General features: G+C 42.9%; 1 protein-coding gene across 1 annotated transcript in view; it reads left to right on the plus strand.

Annotated features, from left to right (window-relative positions):
• Positions 1 to 18839, plus strand: part of CWC22 (CWC22 spliceosome associated protein homolog) — a 94475-nt gene extending 75636 nt beyond the window's left edge. The window contains exons 17-19 of the mRNA XM_066575762.1: positions 1112 to 1213; positions 1302 to 1459; positions 18300 to 18839. Of these exons, the coding sequence (XP_066431859.1) occupies positions 1112 to 1213; positions 1302 to 1459; positions 18300 to 18523 (484 nt within the window). The 3' untranslated portion in view covers positions 18524 to 18839. The remainder of the gene's footprint in view (positions 1 to 1111; positions 1214 to 1301; positions 1460 to 18299) is intronic.
• Positions 18840 to 23442: the final 4603 nt, after the last annotated feature.

Here is a 23442-nt window from a genome sequence, read left to right on the forward strand (position 1 = left end):
AATGCTGTTGAGCAGCGTTATCGCACCCAGTGCTCACAGGCATGGCGCTCGCTCCTGGAGGATCCATCTGAAACCAGTGTGCGTATCTCAGATGGATCCTTGCTGAGCAAGCACAGTGCCAGTGATCTCCGAGCTAAATACTATGCCGCATTCGGCATAAAACAATGCCCTACTGAAGTCAAGGTGAAAACTTCTTGGCTGCAGTGTGCATATTATTTTTTTAATGGGGGCAGAGGGCCGCCAAACACAATTGTGGGACTTCACTATGACTTGTGCTGACGCCAGCGGCAGAGAGAGGCGGCTAGGCAGTGGGGGAGACGTTCATAATGCGATGATGCTGTGACTGGGGGCTTTAGTGGCCTGCTTACGGAATTAGAGGCAAGTCAATTAGCATACATGGCGCCACAACATAAAAGTACGTTTCTGGAGTGAGGAGCATTCTTCTGTTTTATACGAACATATCGCTAGGGTTTGTTAAATGTGAATGACGGTGCTCCGGTGGCAGGTTAGTCAAAAATCCTGGTGACCTCTTCCCTTTATAGGTATTGCTCATGTTCCCCCTCTCCCTTCTTTTCTCCAGGCTTCACAAGTTTAGTTCTTTAAGTCTCCCCTGAAATAGTTTATACTTGAGACTTCGTTTTTTTAGCTCGTCTTTAGACCCGCTTCATTGTCCCTTTGTAGGTGAACTCTCCAGTGCTGAACACAGTAGTCATTAGATTACAGGTTACTTGTGTTTCAAAGGAAAACAAGAATTGGGCATGTTCAATTTCAACTTGCTGATCCTTTAATGCAGAAAATAACTGGTATTAGATTTGATGCTTACACTTGTCTATAGAGATAAGACAGGGCCATCAAGCAGCAGGCCGGGGTTATATACCTTCATGTATAGTTTATAAATCCCCAACGACCACAGCAACTATTCTGGTTATATTGCCTCTTAAACTTGAGAAATCATTAGCTGCAAGTATTCCAAAAGCTAGTAAACCGTATTATGATCAGTCTGCCTGCGCAGGATACAAAAGCTTGAATATTGTATTCTTTGCTATGGGATGTATGTACAGTTAAGCGTTTTTACTCATTACTTTACCATTCTTTTGCTTTTGTGTTCCAGAACCCTCCAACCATTCTTTGAAGGATTACTGCCTATGGACAATCCAAAAAATACTCGCTTTGCTATCAACTTTTTCACCTCGATTGGCCTTGGAGGCTTAACGTAAGACCAAATGTTTTTGGTTTGTTTTTTTAAATATATGAACTATAAATTATTCTATAAACAAATGTCTTTTCACCTTGAAATCCAGGGATGAACTGCGTGAGCATCTGAAGAATGCCCCCAAAATGATCATGACTCAAAAGCAGAATGTAGAATCCTCCGACTCTTCATCCTCGGAGTCGGCATCCTCCTCTTCAGAGTCGTCCTCTGACTCCAGCTCTAGTGGATCATCCAGCAGTGACTCAGGTGCTTCCATTTTCAGTATTTGTAAAGTAGTAGACACAGGTTCATTTTCAGGTTATTGCAGCTGAGGTTGAGCTATTTGTTAGAATTATGTGACAAGTTTTCTAACTACAGGGAAGATACTTTGCAGGGTTCTTCTCTAGAGAGAACAGGTAAGATACATTTTTTGCAGATGTTCTGCTACACAGGGATGGCTTGCGATGCTATGGAAGAACTGTGATTTAGAGGGGTTGCCCCAAGTGGAGAACTGCTGTCCATATGGTCTTTTAGCTCTCTGAACCCCACTGTCTTAACTTCTGCTCTGATGGACTTAGATTGAATGTGTATTATATGGTTGTCCATTTATTTCAGTTGGTGTGCTGTAATTGCTGCATTTCTGCAGGGAATGCCTCTAGGTAAATATTTTCTTCCCCGCCCCGCCCCCTACAACAGCGTTTGAAAGCCAAGAGTTTCCTAAGACCTGCTCTTAAGAAGAAATGACACAGTGGAGACAACCTATTTATTTTATGTCTGCAAATAGGAATTGTAGCTACACCTGAAACGTGTAAGCCGTTAACCCCTTAATGACGCAGGCCTTTTTTTTTTCCATTTTTGTTTTTTATTCCTCTTTTAAAAAAATCATAACTTCTTTTATCTATCTATTCATGTGGCTGTGTGAGGGCTCTTTTTTTTTTTGCTGGACGAGTTGTATTTTTCAATGCTACTATTTAATGTACCATATAATGTATTGAAAAACTTTTTAAAAATTCTAAGAGGAGTAAAATGGGGGGGAAAAAAAGACATTCCGCCATCTTTCAGTGCACAAACTGCAACAAAAATGACATGATAACTTTATTCTATGGGTCAAAACAATTACTATGATACTAAACTTATATAGTTTTTTTTTTTTTTTTTGCTGTAGTACTTTTATCTTTTTTCAAAGACATTTAATTTCTTTAAATTATTTTCAGCCACCATCTTCTGCGCGCAAGATAGATATACAGAATTAGAATTGTGTCTTGTGTATGGAAATAAAAGGTGTGGAAAGTGAATGTCCACTCACCCGGCGCTCGGTGGGTTAACTAGCTTTATAGCTATATAGCTATTAACTTTATAGCTAATAAAGATTTTTACCTGGACGGAAGGTTTCTCATGGATCAATAAGTTATACTCCTTGTTTAAGAGCGCGGGCTCCAGTTTTCATCTGGTTCTATGTTGATACTTCTGCACGCAATAGCGTTTTTTAATTTTTCTGTCAACATTGTTATGCAAGGGCTCATTTTTTGCGGGATGTCCTGTATTTGCGTTGGTACCATTTTTGAATGTATACGACTTCTTGATCACTTGTTGTTGCATTTTTTTCTTGGAGATAGGGTGGCCAAGAAAGTGGCGTTTTTGTTTTTAACTCTTTCACGACTTTCACCGTGCGGGGTAAATAACGCATTACTTTGATCAGAATTTTACTGATGCAGCAATGCCAATTATTTTTTTTAATTATTATTTAGATTTTCATTATAAATATGGCAAAAGGTTTTTTTTTTGGTGTGCTTTTTTTTAACCTTCTTACTAATATATATATATATATATATATATATATATTAAAGCTTTATTGATCTTATTTTTACTTTTTTTCATTCTAGTCCCCACAGGACACAACAACTAGCGATGCTTTGATTGCTCCTGCAGTATCATGTAACGCCGTAGCATTACATCATACTGCTATCAGGCAGGCAGTCTATCAAGCCACCCCATGGGGATGGCTTGATAAGCACTCTGCTAAGACAGCCCTGGCGCCTTACCGAAGGCCCCCGGCTGCCATGACACCTGCACGGCTCCCTGCGATCTCCTCACAGGGGGGCCGTACGGGACCCCCAAACATTGTTCGGGGATTTAAATGCCGCTGTTAGAATTGACAGCGGCATTTAAAGGGTCAGTCGCACCATTCAGCCGCGCAACTGATCGCAGCTATTGCTGGTGTGTGTCAGCTGTAATAAACAGCTGACGCCTGCGCTGTATGAAGAGGTTGCCCTGCGATCTCTCTTTATACATACCCCGATGCTGCAGGATGTAACTGTGCGTCCTATAGGAAAGGGGGTTAAAGAGCACCTGACATGCATGAGAAATGTAACTGGCTGCGTACATCGTGTGACAACTCCTCTTTACTGGCACAAGGTTAAAATTTGGATAACTGGACATAATGCAAAGGCCTGCTTACACATTTTAGGCACTCAGAGTGGCCTTAGTGTCTTGGCATTCATTCAGTCCCTTACAGGCTAAGAGTATATTTGGTGTATGTGCTAAATGTACACACCGAAGGTAGTTTGAATCTTAGCCTGCAAAATGTTCTAAAACTTGGAGGATTATCAGATGTTCTTTATGATAAGTTTATAGTTGGTCAGGATTATTGGACAGTTCTAGCAAAGTATAAAAAATTGTACTTGTGAGAACAGCAAAACAGACCAGAATAAAATATTATGTTGCCCCTTTTTCTAGAACATTTTTTTAGACCTAGAATCCATTATGGCTCCTCATGTCCCACTTTCAGGCACCTGATGAAGTAGGTGCTGGCATACTGTTTTGTAGCCTTGTTCATTCTTTGCTTCAGACACCTTTTTGTAGGTCAGAAATTATCTCACTGAAGTCTAACAAGTGTAGTGTTTTATCTCCTACGCCATTGTCTTTTACCTTCTCTTTTCTTCTCAATTTCATGCCAAAGGCAAAGTGTTGATGAGGTGTTTTGTCTTGTGTGCGCTCTGTCTCAAACCAGACTCTACCCTATTTAACATGTTCTTAAGTTACCAGGTCACTATCCTGGATCTAAATGAGAAAAAATGTTATCGGAGCCTGAGGTGTTATGTGCACAAGTAGACGGGAAGGAAGGAGACTGAGGTTATTGGGTGGCATCGCAGTGAATTGTCAGATTATGATCTGGCAGCCAGCTAATTGCTGTCCATAATTTATAACTCCAAACAGACAGAGCTGACTATCAGTCATGTTATTTCCAGATTGCTTTTTTTTCCCAAGAGAACCAAACATGCTAATTTCTCGTTCGTGTCATTGGGGAACACGGGAAGATCCTCGGTATAGCTCCGGCCACTAGTAGGTATACGCTCAGTAAAGAGTTAGTTCCTCCTATCAGCTATATCCCACCTGCAGTCAATGAGCTAAATTTTAGCTTAGTGTCTGTAGGAGGCAGGTCACGCACACCCACACACCTGCCGCCAGTTCCAACTATCGCTCACCAGTAAGTGATTGTCGCTGGTTCCCTGGGGGAGCCAAAGAAAAGATGATATGAGAAAACCGTATGAGGTTAAGTAGACCATCGCCACTTTCCTCCACACTTTTTATTACCTCTCAGCACTCCTTACGTGTCCCCATCCTCATCCTTTTCTCTCCGCCATAGTGCAAGGTCCTTCTTCCCACAGTTCTTTACCATTCCTCACCTCAAAGCAGAACCACGCTCTGCGTCAAAGCTTTTCACCATCTGCAGCTTACAATCCTTCGCCCCACTTCCTCCTCACTTTGCTGGTGGACACCTGTATTGGAAAGAGGACCCTTGTCCTCTCCCAAGTATCCCTCTGGAGTGGCGCTGCCCCCAACAGCTCTACTGTCTCAGCGCTCTAATCCAGGCCCTGGCTTCTAGGTCCTTACTACTTGCGGTAGGTACTTTTCTCACACTTTCAGGGTCTGCTTCGGATTGGTGCGCTGTTGGCAGGGAGGCCGTACTCTTGCTGGATGGTGCTTCTAATCAAGCCCACGGCTTCTACGCCTACGCAGGCCACTGCGGGAGGTGGGACTTTCTCTCTCCCACAACATATTGCTCTAGGTCATCAGCTACTACCGACCCCGAACCCACTTCCAGCCTCTTCCAGCAGCGTCCCAGAGGAACCTGGAGCAGCTCTTCAGCAGGCATGAATCTGGTACCAACTACCCTGAGGAATGCCATACTCGCAGATAATCATCTTCCCTTGCCACATATACACAGAGAACCCCCAAACAGGTACCATTAGTTGCTTCTTGTACCCAATTAGATTAGTCAGCGTGACTTTCTGGAATGAGACCTACTTCTCCCCAGCCCCTTACTTCCTCTAGAGTATACTGGATCTTAATTTGATAGTCTTTACTATTATACCCTGGACATAGTGTCCTTGACTAGGGGCAGCATGGATTTCAGCACATCTTGTTGCCAGGTGATCAGTGGGGTGAACCCCTTCACTCAGTACCCATGTCGCGCGGCAAACAAACCACGGCATGTTCTATTTCTGTGCGGGGCTTGCAGAGCCTCGCACAGAAATGTCACTCACCCAGCCGCTGGCTCCGCTCTGCGCATGAAAGAGCCGGGGCCGCCAGGTGCGGGTGAGTACGCGCTCCTCCCTGCAGGCGCTGGGGTCGGGTCCCGTGGCAAGAATTCTCGCCGCCGGATCCGACCCGCCCATCTGCAGGTGGCCTAATACTTATAATTATAAATTATTTCTCTAATACCATGTTTCCCTGAAAATAAGCCCTACCCTGTTAATAAGCCCTACCCTGATCTTCCGTTAATACAACCTACATTACTCATCATACCTCTGGTTCTACAAGGAGGTAGAGTCTCTTCACATTACACTTGTATGCACACTGCTCTCCCTGCCTGTGATAGTTCTTACAAGCTGGAGGCAGGGAGAGCAGTGTGAAGCTGCAGCTCATAGAAATACAGAAGAAAGTCTGTACACGTATATATTATAGACCGTGCAAGTCAGCAGAGTCTTATAACTCTGTAGCTAATCATAGCACTGCTCTCCTGGCCCGTTACATAAGGCAAAAATGATATCTTTAGCAGCATTCGATACATAGTGGGACATACAGAGGAACAAGGAGGGCAGACCTTGGTGAGGAGGGGTCTGAGCGCTGCCAGGATGGATTTGGTAGATGATGATGTAGTCCTGTAGTTCACAGCAAAGGTACTTCTACACCACCAGACTTTATGCCGAAAAGCCATAGATCGACATTCATAAAAGCCAACTGGCTTTCGTTAAGCTCCATTTACATAGAACATATGGAACAATCCTTAGTGTAATCCTTTGGGCACATACAGTTTTACTGTTGTCACAGCGATGGGCTGCCCACATCCGATGCCCTGTGGTCCCACATAAAAGATACAATCCTGCAACAAACAAGCTTTTGCTTGATTGTCGGCTGATCACCGTCACCTTGAACGAATGCCATGAACATTTGTTTTGGTTCATCTCCCTGTGTTAAAGGACCGTTGGCCCTACACACAGGGAAAGACTAGCTCTGGACTGGCAGTCAGACTTGGGAACACATGACATAGCTGCCCGTAATGAAAAGGCTCAAATATGTATGAATGAAACTGAGCGGAGATGAAACACATTACATTTCTAGAATACTAGCCAGTTATCTTTATACATCCAACAAAACATTTCCCCGAGTGCTTCTTTAACCCTTTCCAATCCAGTGTTGGACCTCATCTGACATTGAGTTTTTCTCTGCATGTCAAGACAAGGTCCGACACATGTTTCTGAACCCACCATAGCCTTTGTCATAAGCTGAAACCCTCTGTTGGGTCCCCTTAAAAAGTAACCTTTATTGATATGTAATAAATATATTAGAGTAGCAACGAATTTCAAAAGATCAGAGTCTCAATGTAGTGTGAGTGAATGTAATACAATAGAGAAACCCTGTCCTGCCTTGCTGATTATGCCCAAATATCAGGGTCACAACCGTATCACTTGCTGCAAATGGTGTGCACTACCATGCAGCAATACACTGCTGTATACTGAGGATATGGCAAGTGATTGGATCCCTGCATGAACTGCCAGCATGTGTGATAAATGCTGCCAGGTAAACTAAGTCTGAGATGAGCTTTTGCAGGATAGATTACATGAGGCTCTGTGCTAAAAGACCAGCTCCCCCAACTAATTTCACCAGAACTATGACGTCATCAGGGGTATAGGAGCTATAGAAGCCCTCCAAATTTTCGTTCGACACATGCTTCTAACACTATGCAGAAGGGAGGTCCGACATTGGAGCTCTCTTCTGCATATGTATATTACAGTATGCAGGAGTGTGGTCCAATATCAGAGCTCTCTCCTGCATAGTGTAATATACATATGACATATATATATATATATATATATATACATACACACCTGTAATATGCATATTAACTCACGTCTATGTTTCAAAAAAAATTGCTAATGAAAACATGACATGTCATTTTTATGTGTTTCTGTTGAGTAATTTGAAGGAATCCACAAAGCGCTTTCTCACCTAAAATAAATAAGAGCTGGGGAGCGTGCAGGCGGCAGGGAAATTGGATTGGAAAGGGTTAAGCTTGACCCCTTTTTTAAATTAGTTTCTTGATATGCTGTTGTTTTTCGTTAGTATTTTACCAATAGGTTGTTTCTGCCTCTTCCTTCTATTACTTGATGCTTATTCACTCTTTACTATATTTTTAACTGTATTCTCAAACTGAAGCTTCTCCTTAAAGCACACAAACACGGATCCGATGAGCGATTTCCCTTAAGTAGCGTTGTTTATTTCTGCGGTTATGACTTATCTATTAGGTCCATGCAGTGATAACTTTCCCTGGAGTTCAGTTTCAGCTCATTAAGCTCAGTGAAATAATTAGTTGCTCAAGTAATGTTCTTGCAGGAAATGTACGCATTAAATTAAAAATATGGCAGGGTCGGAACAACTTAGTTTGTTCGCCGCAAATCATCTGTAGATGTGCGCTACAGAAGTGGCATTGTTTACCTGAATGTGCTGTGATATCCTTGCCGCGGTTTATTCTTCCTTTTCTCCTTGTATTAGTATATATACACCAACAGATTTTTGTATGTGAAGAAAGGGTCCTGTGGCTCTTATAGAATTCTCTAGAAACTCGCCTATGTTACCAAATTATAGTATTGGCCATCGTTTGCTCGACCATCTGTCCCATTTTGAGAAATATTTACAGCAGTATTTACCCAAACTACAATCTTTTTAGAAAACCTTAGTTTCTACTTAAAGGGGTTGTCCCGCGCCGAAACGGGTTTTTTTTTTTCTTTAACCCCCCCCCGGCGGTCCGGCGTCTTCATACTCACCTGCTGAAGATGGCCGCCGGGGTCTGCTCCCTCCGTGGACCGCAGCTCTTCTGTGCGGTCCATTGCCGATTCCAGCCTCCTGATTGGCTGGAATCGGCACGTGACGGGGCGGAGCTACACGGAGCCGGCATTCTGCACGAGCGGCCCCATTGAAGACAGCAGAAGACCCGGACTGCGCAAGCGCGGCTAATTTGGCCATCGGAGGCCGAAAATTAGTCGGCACCATGGAGACGAGGACGCCAGCAACGGAGCAGGTAAGTATAAAACTTTTTATAACTTCTGTATGGCTCATAATTAATGCACAATGTACATTACAAAGTGCATTAATATGGCCATACAGAAGTGTATAGACCCACTTGCTGCCGCGGGACAACCCCTTTAAGTTTCTTTATGAACTTTGTGTGTGGTGGGGGGGGGGGGGGGCTTGAACTTGCATCATTGGGGGCCTCTGAGCTCAGACATTGATTCTGTGTTCTGACACATCAGAGAATACTTTAATGTAGGTGAGTTTCCTCCTTTGATTCTGTTGCATGATGTTCCACAATAAGACTATTATAAACCTAAACAGACTTGTCACCATCTTTTGCACCCCTTCTCTGGAAGAAGCATTATTGTAGTGACAGTCACACTGATCTGTGCAGTAGTTTTGGAGAAACTTATATTTTATTAGTAGCAGCCAGACACAGAACTAGTCTTACATATTCATGGGCTGCAGGCTAGCCACACCCACCTAACCCCTCCAACCAACGATTGACAGCGCTCTCCCTACAGGGCCATTTACGCAGGACGAGTATTGCTTAAAGTTCATTCAAATGAATGAAAATGAGCGATAATCGTCCAGTGTAAATGCAAAAAAAAAAAGCATTTACTATTCATTCACTATTCGTTTCAGTCTGCATAAATCCCATCGCTGGATCACATGCTTCTCTATGCATGTAAACACTCCCCGCTCAGCGCTCCACACAAAAGGTGAAGCGTTGAGCGAGAAGCTCGCGATGCAGCTCTATCAATGATGCCACGTCACAGGGTCATGTGACCGCTGTAACAAATTACCCGCTGATTCGGGTTACATACAGTCTGTAACTAGCTGCAGGAAGAAGAGTGCGGTGAACGGGGTGCTGTTGGAAAGGCAGTCGCAATTTTTACAAAGCGGTACTTTACATGATCACCCAGCGGGGAGGTTGAAAAAAGAATCATCACTCTTTGGAGTCCAAATAACATCTGACTAGAATACAGTTGTTCTTCTTACCCACAATACACCATGGGGAAATTTATCAAGCCACTTGACCAGTTTCCTGGTCCACAAAATAACATTTTGTTGCAGACTATACTTGGGCTAAAAGTTTTACTTCATTTTGATTTTCCTCTGCTATTGCCACTTAAAAGTTAGCGGGATTTATTGGGAGTGACCCCAAAGACTGAAATGTTTGCTATAATTGACATCACAAACCGACAGAAGTCATATTGCAAAGTTACGTCTGCTCATTGTGGATGTGATTGGAATGCCTGACACAGACAGGCAAAGATGCACCAAATCTATTAATAATAATCTTTATTTGTATAGCGCCAACATATTTCGCAGCGATAACATAGACGGGGAATACAGAAAGACAAAAATTACAGAACCACGGTTACATAGTAATCAGTTGATGGAAACAATAGGGGTGAGGGTCCTGCTCCAACAAGCTTACATACTACAGATAATGGGGGGATACAGAAGGTAAAGGGCTGGAGATGTGTACGGTATGGCGAGGTGGAGATGTGCGCGGTATGGTGGGGTGGATATGTGCACGGTATGGCGAGGTGGAGAGTGAGGGATTCTATACACAGACAATGGTCAGACATTTAGCCGTGTGACAGCAGAAACAGTATGACTGCAGGAGCGGTTTATGATGGCTAGCAGGGATTGCAGTCAGTAGGTCAGGGAGCATGTTATCAGGTGGCGTACAGAGGAGTTTGTTTAGGGAATGTGGTATGCCTCCCTGAAGAGGTGCGTTTTTAGAGCACACCTGAAGTTCTGCGAGTCCTGGATTGCCCGAGTAGCCTTTGGTAGTGCATTCCAGAGGACTGGTGCTGCTCTGGAGAAGTCTTGGAGATGGAAATTTGAAGTTCGAATTAGAGGGGTGCACAGTCCAGTTTCGTTAGCAGAGCAGAGAGCCCGGGCTGGGTGATGGATTGAGATGTGGGAGAAAATATAGGGGGGCGCTGCGCTGTGGAGGGATTTGTGGATGAAGGTAGTAAGTTTAAATTGAATTCTGTATTTAACGGGCAGCCAGTGCAGTGACTGGCACAGGGCAGAGGCGTCCGAGTAGCTGCTAGACAGGAAGATGAGCCTGGCTGCCGCATTTAGGATGGATTGGAGAGGGTACAGTCTGGTACAGGGGAGGCCAATCAGCAACGAGTTGCAATAATCAAGCCAAGAGTGGATGAGGACAACAATAAGCGTTTTTAGCATGTCTCCAGAGAGAAAAGAGCGGATTCTTGCAATGTTCTTGAGGTGCAGCTGACATGTTCTGGCAAGATATTGGATGTAGGGGGTAAATGATAGATCAGAGTCGAATATGACCCCAAGGCAGCGGGCATGCTGTCTGGGAGTTAAGTTGGCGCCACACACTGAGATGGAGATATCAGGATGAGGTCGGTTAGTGGAGGGTGGGAATACCAATAAGTCAGTTTTAGACAGGTTTAGTTTTAGGTAGAGAGAGGATATAGTGTTTGAGACAGCAGACAGACAGTCGGTGATGTTTTGGAGGAAAGGTGCAGAGATGTCACGGGAAGAGGTGTATAGCTGGGTGTCGTCAGCATACAGGTGGTATTGGAGGCCAAATCTCCTGATGGTTTGTCCAATAGGGGCTATGTAGATAGAGAAAAGGAGGAGGCTAAGGACCGAGCCCTGGGGGGACCCCAACAGCAAGGGGAAGAGGAGGAGAGGTAGAGCCAGCAAAGGTGACGCTGAAAGATCGGTCAGTCAGGTAGGAGGAGAACCAGGAGAGAGCAGTGTCCTTTAGGCCAATGGAGCGTAGCATACTGAGCAGGAGTTTGTGGTCAACAGTGTCAAATGCTGCGGAGGGGTCGAGGAGGATCAGTAGGGAGTAATCGCCCCTCGATTTGACTGTCAGTAGGTCATTGGATACCCTTGTAAGGGCAGTTTCTGTTGAGTGTTGGGGTTGGAAACCAGACTGTATGGGGTCGAGGAGCGAGTTCTCTGATGGCTTACAAGACGGAAGTAAACTAGGCCTCCTAGTAGTTTGGAGATGAAGGGGAGATTAGAGATGGGTCGGTAGTTGGCAGCATCAGTCGCGTCAAGAGTCGGCTTCTTTAGCAGTGGGGATATGATGGCATGTTTGAAAGGAGAGGGGAAGATGCAAGAGGTCAGAGAGAGGTTGAATATAGTTGTGAGATGGGAGATGACCACTGGGGACAGGGATTGGAGGAGGTATGATGGGAGACGGTCGCTAGCGCAGGTGGTGGGGCAAGCAGAGAATAGCAATTTGGAGACTTCTTCCTCTGTCGTTGGTCTGAGTACAGACAGTGAGCAGGAGCTAGATGCAGGGCTGACAAGACTAGGGTTGGGGATAGTCTGGGATTGGGAAGTTATTTCCTGACGGATGTCATCAATTTTCTTTTTGAAGTAGGCAGCCAACTCTACAGCACTGAGATCCCTCACAAGGGGCTGCGGTTTAGGGCTGAGAAGGGAGTGAAAAGTATCAGTCGTTTTGGGTTGTGCGATTAGTGAGGAGACGAGAGAGGTGAAGTAGACTTGTTTGCCATGGTGGAGGGCGAGGTTGTAGGTTCTGAGCATGAATTTGTAGTGGAGAAAGTCTGGACGTTTGCAACTTCCTCCACAGCCGTTCAGCACTTCTAGAGCACCGCCGAATGAAGCGCGTTTGAGGCGTGAGCCTGGGTTGCCGCATTCTACATCGGATGGCTTGGGTCATGGGGGGCGCCGCTTCATCCAGGGCATGTTTGAGAGAAGTGTTGTAGTAGGCTTAAGACATTAGAGCTTAGCAACATTAAGAGACATGTGCTGCTTTCGTAATTTGGCGGAACGTTGGGTTTGAGAAACCGCAGTCTTATTAATTTACCTCCTTTCTGTCCCATGATCCGTACAGCTGTCATGTATGTTCTACAATAGAGATGAGCGAGTATACTCGCTAAGGCACATTACTCGAGCGAGTAGTGCCTTAGCTGAGTATCTCCCCGCTTGTCTCTAAAGATTCGGGGGCCGGCGCGGGTGACAGGTGAGTTGCGGCGGTGAGCGGGCGATCTCCCCTCCGTTCCTCCGCGCTCTCCCCCACCGCTCGCCGGTCCTCGAATCTTTAGAGACGAGCGGGGAGATACTCGGCTAAGGCATTACTCGATCGAGTAATGTGCCTTAGCGAGTATACTCGCTCATCTCTCTACTCTACAAGCATATACCATAGAAATGCTGCTGTTTGCACTTTTCCGTCGGTGTATGCTAAAAAAATGTTTATATTCTTCTTCCTGCAGGATACAATTGCCATTAACGGCACTGGTAATTTTGGAAAGTGCTTCCTCAGTCTAATTCATAGATCACCGTGGCTTTTATACAGATTGTTTAGAGAGCAGATGATAAAACAGCATGAACTTCTGTATTTAGGGGATCTTGCTGATCTGAGATTAATTTGATTTATAACATCAGTGCTGTAGTAGGCACAAGGCTCCTTAATGATAATATACTGCAGTGATATGTTGGGGGGGGGGGGGGGGCAGGTTGCCCGCATTGTCGAAAACTCTACAGGAAAGACTATTATCTAGAGAACGGCTTGCCACCGATGACAATAGTTTAACTTTGAAGAAAACATTGCATTGAATATTTACCGGCTTCACATCCCCATATTCTTTAGGATAAATATTTATGTTGATTGAATCCTGAATTATGTTGTTGATCCGTAAATCCATATCTTGCTTCAGATCTGACTGATGGCAGCCTTTACATCATCGTGATAAAGCTCTGTATTATTGCTTTGTGGTGGTCATTTTTCGCATATAATATGACAGCAATACATCTTAAATGGGAACAATGTAATATACTGATCTGTAGTCTGCCGAGGGGGGGGAATGATTCCAGCCCCGGAAAACGGGCCTATATGGATATTGTATGCGTCTGGTTCCTTAAATTGTGAGCCTCATTGGGCAGAGTGAACAAGATAAGTGATGATGATGTCTGTATAACGCTGCAGAATACATGGGCAACAATCAATACGTAAAAAAATAATTAGTGTTATCAGTGCCTGATGTTACAAGCATAGTTCTCGCAGCTCGCTGTTCTTTTGCCCTTATGACATGACTTACTGTGCAAGAAAGTAGAATTGTAATATTTGTGATACTGTTCAAAATATTTCTAACATTAATGGGACGACCCCGGTTTTCCCGATCAAAATCAAACCTGTAAAAGCCGCAGATTCCTGTAGGTGTGCAAAGCTCATTTTAAGGCAAGGACGTTGCCGGCAGCTGTATAGCCGATAGCTGCTAGTTAGTTTAGGGTACTTTGACACTATGTCTACAGTGTAAGTTTACCATATGGCCTGGGAAAACTTCCAGCGCATGTGGGAAATGAAGCCGTAAACCCGGCATTCGCCCAACAGAGGCCAATCTCAATGGTAGTTGTCATAGTTGGCCTTTTTTACTGCATGAAGTAGCACAGGAGCCTGCAGAGGCGTCCAGAAAAAGTCTACTAGGCGGTATATGTTTACAATGGCAACCTAAGGATACCACAAAGGGACATCCATTAAACATACACATCCAATGGTTCTGTAATGGATCCTCCCGACTTAAACCTCAGACACATGGGAAAAAAATAGAAAGGAGCCTTTGTAGACAATGTGGCTTAGCGAATTCTAGTACTGCTGTTGCCGCTTTGTTCAACCAATTGGCGGGGTTACTATGGTAGTATCCAAGACATATAACACAACGTTATCTTCATCTGGGTAGTAGGTAGTATTTACCCCGGTTTGGCTTGAAGGTCTTCAGGTACTCAGGCTGACCGTGAGTCAAACTGCTTGAATAGCAACAACAAAAGAAGAAAAGTAGACTCTCTAAAAACACTTTCATTCTTATTTAATTACAAAAAATCGTTAAATTATAAATGATGGGTACCATGTGTTACCATGTCAACGTACAGGCGCCTTTTGAAAGCCACTGCTTTCTTGATCACAGCTGTCATGACATTTCACCATCCAATAGAGAGGTCCATAACACTCATAGGCAGTGCACATGGTAGCTACCTTGGCGCCATATATCTGAAGCACAAGGGATGGACTGACAGGCTTATTAAAATTACGGTGGCGCTTTCAGAGGCAGGACGGGGTTGTCAGCTGTTATTGACAGCTGATAACCCGGAGGAGAAGGCATGAGGGGTATTTAACCCTTTCTGGTTTCTGCTTCCCCAAGTACATAGTGCTCAATGAGCGCTGTGTACTAGAAAGTGAAAGTAAAGTGTAACTTTCACTACGGGAGCCCAGGGGTCACGCGACCGCCGGGGTTTCCTGCTACAGCAGAGCTGGTCATCACTGCCAGTGACTAAATTCACTACAGAGGATGTTTTCCCTGTAACTGGGGCTCCTATGGATGCCCCATCTACAGTGGCAAAGTGTGAAGTAAAAAAAAAAGGTGACTGCCCCCAGAGGTCTTATATGAGGTCATTGGTGATATAGATAGTTAAAAAACATAATTACATACATAAGTAAAACAAAACTCCAGAATAAAACCCTACATAAAGAAAATAACTCAAAACCGTCGCCAACCTAAAACGTTGCTATAAGCGCCCCGTAATCCAAAACCACACATACTATATATCAAAAAGTCTGAAACAAAATGAGGAACCCGTTCCCATACTTTATTTTAGTGTAAATCTACTAATTAAAAAATAACTAGAAATGTTAAAAAAATCATTTTTTTAGCTTTTTACCCCCAGTAAAACTAAAAAACGAAAAATAAGTCAGTGAAACAGATATTTTAAAAAAATAGCCCTATATGTCACGGAAAAAAAAAAACTGCTAAAATAATTTTATTAGCTAAAGAAAAAAAATAGGGCAGTAAAACCACCACATACGGAAAATCCCTAAAAAGTGTCTGGTCCTTGAGGTATAAAACAGCCTGGTCCTTAAGTGGTTAAACTTGTGGAAGCTGTGAATACCGTCAGTAGATAGAACTTTCTGCAAACAGCCATCTGATATAAGCCAGTTATATTAGGAATTGTATAGATAAAGGTTATATAGCTGGCACGATACGATTTTGAATTTATTGCATTTATAACTTTATTATTTCTACTCTAAACGCGTCAAACTGCTTGTGCCTTATATGAGGACAACCCTCTATGATACCGCCGCTGGGGCGGATGTGATGACTGCGCAGAATTATATGACCCTCTATGGAGGATCTGCGCTGTGCCACATTACACAGAGAATTAGCCATTAAGACTTGCTGGAAGTTTCTTGCTGTTTAAGGAGATGGTTTGGGGCTTTTTTCCCGTATGTGTGTATTGTTAATGATTAAAAAAAAACAAAAACCTTGTAGTTGTCGTCTTTACATAAGGAATCGTGCCTAGAGCCAGCAAATGTTTCTTTGTTGATAAAGAACTCGTACGATTTACGATCTAAGCCTCTTGTGTATGCCAGTGATTTCTGTCACTCACCTACCTTGGAACATATGTTTATACATATAGTAGATACCTGTATTTAAAGGGATGCGAGCCTTGTGGTTTATGAATGTGGGCACTTGTTTTTCAGCCTCTTTGCTTTTCCCAGTAGGAGCTATGTAGATTAGCTGGCATAAGTAGAAAAGGAGTATTTAAGGGAACCATTCTGTGTTTAATACAAATGCAGAAAGAGAAGTCTGGGTGCATAACGTTTCCAATTATCCATCCGTTAAAATGTAAGAGAAACCCAAAGTCTTCCATGTTGGCTCATTCCAATTAGCCTGTATGCTGCCTTTCTGAGTATGTAGAATTGGACACTTTTGGTCCAAGAATAACTCCTGCTCAAGCTTACATCTGATATAGGCCGTAATTACACGGACAAGAAAACCGCGTGAGTTCTGTATGATTGCGAAACGCACAGAACTCGCACATTGTAATAAGCCATTATTTACTATGGATGTATTTAAATGGGTGATGATGCTCTCGCAGCGATGCTGTGCAAAAGAAAAGTCACTGCATGTCCTATTTTTTTATCACGGCTATTGTCCATTATTTTCTTAGGGATCCAAAAAAAGCTGCCATTTGCTTGCAGGTGCATGAGATTTTTAATTTTTCCTATTTAAACAACATGCGATCTTCAAATGCATAAAAATCGCATCTCAGAGATGGGATGCATTTGTCTTTATAAACAAAAAGCGTCGCACTCACAGGCAAAATTCAAGGTTTGCAAGTGCAAAATCGATCCGAGTTTCTATGATCAATATTGCACTCGCACATGTAAATATGGCCTGAGGCTGCTCTCACATAGCCCACTTTTTACAGTGTTTAGCCCGGCGTTTCAAACGTTGCGCTTAACGCTGTAAATCGCTCCCATTGATTTCAAGAGGGGCCTCATAGACCAGCGTTCGAACACTGCATTTATAACGCCATGATTTTCAGGCGTTTTTTGCTCCACTTTCATGCATTTAAGCACTTTTTGAATGCACCATCGCAAGCATGGGGTACATTAAAAATTATGTCAAACACTGTAAAATGCTACAATTTAGAACGCAGCGTTATGCTAACTCCTGTCTGAGAGCGGCCTTGCAGAGATGCATAGTATGCAAGGAAGTGGTTGGGTCGCATTGTGGTCATGCAATACTCGAGGAATCTCATGAATGGGTCCTATTTGCACAAGACTCTTTAGGCAGGAGATCAATTGGTTGGAATCTGTTTAAAAACAAATGGCTCCTGCATCTCGGCTGTTACGTTCTTGTTCTGGTGACCCTTGGAGGGGTTTTGAATGTCTACCTAATGTGTCCGGTGCTGGTGTTCACTGCTGCTCAGTAGCTCAGTCCCACCTTGTGTAGGTCAGACAATAAAAATCTGTGGACTAGAAATGTCTTCTCACCAACACTAAACACCTAAGATGGATGTTCTTTGAAGGAACTCAAGAGAGTATTTAGTGGGTAGCCAGATTGCCTCCCAACAGCAGATGCTAAGGGAAAAAGCACAGAGCAAGGGACATCTACTGCTTACATAACACAACATACGGCTATTTAAAGGGAATTTTGTTAGCTCCTTTGAGCTCATAAGCTAAGCTTAAAGTAGCTGACACATAGTCCGGGTATGTAAGTTTTCTACTTTCGCGGCTGTTCTTTTTGGTGTAAGCTGTCAAGCCCGCCGCTGAACGCTTCTGGCTGACTACATGGCGCATGTATAGAATGAGAAGACTACATAGTGCATGCTTATATAGTTCACCGAATGCATTAGTGGCGGTTTTGAAAGCTGGCAGTGGGGGAACAGTGGGAAAGGTAAGGATAAAACTTACATCCCTGGACTCGGCATGTCAGCTGCTTTGAGCCCATAAGCTTAGCTCTCGCTTTAAGCATTAGATTTATCAGAAATTAAGTGTCTAAAATGTTTTATTGACCTCTCAAAAGTTACGGTCTTTGGAAAAAGGTAATAGGAAGGTCATTAGCAAAAAATCTGTGAAGCTATCAGATTTACTAGGTAATTGGATATTTTAGATAAAATTCTGAATGGATAATATACTTCGACCTTTTGTATGGATGTTTGCCTCTGGCCATCTGGTCTGTCATTATTTCCTAATACCAACTACCCTTTTCTTCACATTCAGACTCAAGGAGAAGAAAAAAGACATCAAAAAAGGTTAAAAGTAAAGAGAAGACTTCGAGAAAGGAAAAAAGTAAAGAAAAAACGAATAAAACAAGCTCCAGAAAAGAAAGCTCTGAAGAGAGGCAAAAGGAGAAACGTCATAAAGAGAGACCCGACAGTAGACAATCCAGCAGATCAGACAAGAACTCCAAACACTCTTCACATTCTAGAAGCTCCCGGAGATGATCCAATCTACTGCATTCATCTTTTCTTTTTTCTTTTTTTATTTCTTGTAGCATAAAAGGTTGTCTAAGCGGGGAATTAACTTTTAACACACCGTTGTCCTTTTTCACTTTTTTCCTTTTTCATGTTCTCCCTTATGCTTTTAGAAGCACCTGCCCTAAAAGTTACCTCTCTGGAATATACCTATTTCTATTGGATCTATATTAATGGACTGTAAAGCTGAATAAAAGCTGTATTTTAGCAGCTGTGATGTGAAATCTGAGCTTTTGGAATTTGAACTTTGTTTTTTATGTCTATTAAAATTGATCTTTTATAATAACTGGGTGGTTTTGATGTTTTAGTTTTAGAGCACTATAAAATGTTCCCAAGTTACAATGTTAATTTATTCTGACATGACCATTGTATCTTGACACCATAACTATGTAAAACATCCAAATGGTATCCAATGTAGCAGCTCGTTCTGACACCAGTACAAAGCATTAAAGGTACATTCATATGTAACAAATGTACTGCAACAATTTTCCAGTGTGAGGCTGCGTGCAAACGCAATGAGGACTCTCTGCTGGGTGGAGGAGTGAAGAATAATGATCCAAAGTTGGAGGCCCAAAACGAAAAAAGCATCTAAGTACTCATCACAATGTTTAAATAGCTGATTTATATTCCCTTTCTTGATGGCAGCGGATGCAAGGAAAAAAAACCCTGAAGAATTTTTTAATATCAATATGTCCACATATATGGAGCTCGTCAATGCAGTGTACAGCTCTCTACAGGCTGCATGGACACGTTTTACCATGTGCATTAGCCCTATTTTTAAGTCAATAACATAATTTAAAGGAAGGGAATTAAGAGTTTTGTTCACCCAAAAATTAGGTTCAGTATATATAATGTATAATATATATCCCAAAACAGTAGAATTAAAAACTAGGGCCACTTTTGTGGGGCAATTTTTTCAGTTAAATGCACATACTTTAGGTTGACAATCATTTCTACAATAGGGTTTGATTAGCAATTTTGCACCGCTATATATTTTAAGGATATGGCATATGCACCCAACTTGGTTACACTTCCTGGAAGTTTTTACTGAGGTAGCCTCAAGTCGTGAGAAATACTATGGTAATAATTCCGAATACCCAGAGTCACTGATTTAAATGGGATGCCCATAAAGTGACAATTAGAGGAGCCATTATAGCCAGGATAGCTAACACAGACAGCTCCTTAAGGGAAAAAGATGCACTTCCGAAATACTAAAGGCTTAGGAGGCTTATCTTGTGGATCCCCAACCTGGGCATAAGTGACAGCGGGGACAGCTCCAAACAGAATTGCTTATGTTAGCCGAGGAGCATACCCAGAAGGGGTTCCTATGAAAGGAGGTTTAAATTTTTGAGTTTGGGAATAAGAATGGGACATTAATGGCATATTTTGTGCATGGCAAATGCCCCTGCGCTGTAATTCCTTGTGTGGCAAATGACCAAGGAGTGCAGCACGCTACTCCTGTTTCTATGACTTATCAAAATCTGTATACTTCTAGATGTGATGTGCCAGCACAGGAAATTGATGCATTCCAGTTTCGCTAAACTCCTTGGCGGCTTTCTGACTCCCAAGCTTCACTATATATGCACTTGCTAGATACACAGCTCGAAGTAGGGGAAGCTATACAGGCTCTATCTTGATGGGCTGGTCAGGGACTAGTGTAAAATATATTATGATATGCTAAAGAGATTCTTGTGTGAATTCCCTGAGGCTATAAACAATGGAGGCAGCCCACCTGATTCCATTCTTGGGGCCCTAATTGTTCTATTGAAGCTAGGGAAGGACCCCTTAAAACAAGATTTTAATTTCTTTCCTAAATTCTGACCTAAAAATATTAGCTAAAATTCCAGCCACTAGGCTGGAAATGCCCTAATTTATCCAGATAAGACAACCAATATCAATATCCAACATCTACATCTAAACATTAGAGCTGAAGGTGAAAGTGAGACATTTGTCCATTTCATTTTTAAATAAACTCATTTAAAAATTAATGGCAGTAACACATCTCACAAAAGTTGCACCAGGGCCATAATTACCCTCGTGTAGCATCGCCTCTTCTTTTTACAATAGTAAGTGAACGTTTGGGAAGCGAGGAAGACCAACTGCTAGAGTTCGGGGAATGAGGTTTGATTCTAGCTGCTGAACAGTCCTGGGTCATCTTTGCTAGATTTTGCGTTCTATAATGCGTCATATGTTCTCTATTGGTGAAAGGTCTGCACTACAGGTGGTCAGTTCAATAGCTGGACTCTTCTTCTGTGAAGCCATGCTGTTGTGATAGATGTGGTATGTGTTTTAGCATTGTATTGCTAAAATATGCAAGGCTCTTCCATAAAAAAAAAGCATTGTCTGGATAGAAGTATATGTTCTGAAAACTTCATATATGGCTCAGCATTGACAGTCTTTCAAGATGTGTAAGCTGCCCATGCCATCAGAGATGCAGTTTTTTGAACTGTGTGCTGATATTCTAGATGATGCTTCTCCTCTAAAGTCCACAAGACACCATGTTTAAGGTTTCCGAAAATAATTTTAAATTCTGATTCATCAGACCACAGAACAGTTTTACCTCAGCCCATTTTAAACTCACCTTGGCCCAGAGAAAGTGTCTGCATTTCTGGATTGTGTTGATATGTGGCTTTCTATTGTGTGACAACCTGCACTTGTGGATTGCACTGCGAACTGTATTCACAGGCAATGTTTTCTGGAAGTATTCCTGAGCCCATGCAGTCATTTGCATTACAAAATCATACGTGATGTATATAGCTGCATCCTCTCACTATGCAGGTAGCAGACTACCAAATGAGGGAGCCAATTGCACCTGTGAGGGACGCCGATGAGACAGCCACTCACACAGTCTCTTAATATAGAGGGGGGTGGCTGCTTGGTGTATAATCCTACACAGAGTGGATACAAAGTGGCAGACCATTCTGATACATATAGTGCACCATGCAGACCAGCAACCTATTAATAACACCATAATAGTTCAGCGGGTTGCCCTGCACTTCAAACAGTGAACCACATTGGTACTGCCACCCTGGGCACAATAGATCTGAACAACACATTTTCATGTGCCAATACATCAGGATCACGAAGTACCTGAGGTTTGCGTTGAGGAGTAACGGGTGAGACACTTCCAGTTCAGGTGCCTCTCTTCTGGGATTTCATTAGCTCCTGTGCTAGGCTACATTATAAATTGGGAAATATCCGATCTGTATACCAGTTGGGAAAAAAAGTTCCCGGGGATGATCCTAAACTCCATAAAACAGAGTTCCTATTTGCCCAGGACCTTCAGGCCACCGTAATATCCTTCCTATGTGTGAGGACCTGCCCAATAAGGAAAGCAATGTCTCTTTTGGGAAAGCTTACCGCATGTATTTCTGCAGTAGCATGGGCCTATTTCAACACCAGAGTCCTGGAGGGTGCAATTCTATCATGATGGGACAAGAAACAGTCCTCGCTGGACAAAAGTATGGTAATAGGGAATGCTGTAAAGAGCTACCTTTGGTGGCTTGCAGACCAAAACATCTCCAAGGGGATAGAATGGTTCCAAAACAAGGGCATACAGGCTGTGGGTAAAGATAAAGGAACAATATTTTCAGGGGACATGGTCTGAGAGAGTCAGGAATCCGGTTTCAAATTTCTGAGAGTTATATGCGATTTGGAGGGCTCTCCTACACTCGGAAGACCTGACCAAAGGACAACACTTAAGTTTTGTCAGACAACTCCACAGCAGTGGCCTATATAAACCACGTAGGGGGCACAAAGTGTGCCTATCTTCAAAGTATTGCGCAAAAAAAAAAATTTCTGGGCTCAACACCACATAAAAGCCACCTACCCGAAGGGCTCCCAGAATGTGAAAGTAGATTTTCTCAACCGCCACAAAATAGATCAAGGGGAGTGAGTTCTTTCCCAGTCAGTGTTTTAGGAAGGGATACAAAAATAGGGGTTTGAGAAATAGATTTATTTGCCACCAGAAGAAACAAGAAGGTAAAAAAATTATTTTTCCTCAACCCGGGGGTACATCTGTTAGCAGTGGATGCAGTATGTCAGGACTGAGGCCGAGGACTGGTATATGCGTTTTACCCTCTCCCATTCATTTCAATAAGAAATAAGCCAATAAGAACCCTGACTTTAAAAATGTTTTTTCAGGTAGCAATTTCCACAGGTAGAAAAGTGAGTGAGCTTCAGGCCTTGTGAGTTCAGAAACCGTATGTTTAGGGTATCGAATACTAAAATTGTATTTAAACTAGATCTTTTTTTTTTATGCCAGAAGTGGTGTCACCTTTTCATAAGTCCCAAGATATTATTATTCCATCCTTCTGTAATAATCCTAAGAACGACCAAGAGAGAACTTTCCACGCTCTAGATGTTAGATGGGCAGTTCTACAATATACCCCGGGCTGCTAACCAATGGAGGAGATACAAACCTCTTTGTCCAATTTCTTGGGATAAATAGGGGTAAGCACCATCTCCAGATGGATACGCCTGGCCATTTCTGACGCATAAACTTTGAATAATAAACCAGTGCCGGAGGGACTAAAGGCACACTCTACTCGAGCACTATCGACTGCCTGGGCCAAACAGGCTTCTGCCTGAGTTGACCAGATTTGCAAGGCAGCAGTGTGGAAAAATCCACATACTTTTATCAGACACTATTGATTAGATGTCAAGTCTTTAGGGCAGATGAAGACTTAGCATTTGGACGGAAGGTCCTTTCAGCAGTAGTCCTGTTTCATTGATACATCTCAGGTGGTGCTGTCGTAGAGGTAATAGGAAAAATGTAGAATATACTTACCCGATAATCAGGTTTTCAGAAGTCTCCACGACAGCACCCTTATATTATCTCCCCAGGAAAAGGAGATTAAAAAAAAGGGAAAGGAATGGGTGCATTTTTT

This window comes from Eleutherodactylus coqui, chromosome 8 (assembly GCF_035609145.1).
Source record: "Eleutherodactylus coqui strain aEleCoq1 chromosome 8, aEleCoq1.hap1, whole genome shotgun sequence".
Lineage (NCBI taxonomy): Eukaryota > Metazoa > Chordata > Amphibia > Anura > Eleutherodactylidae > Eleutherodactylus > Eleutherodactylus coqui.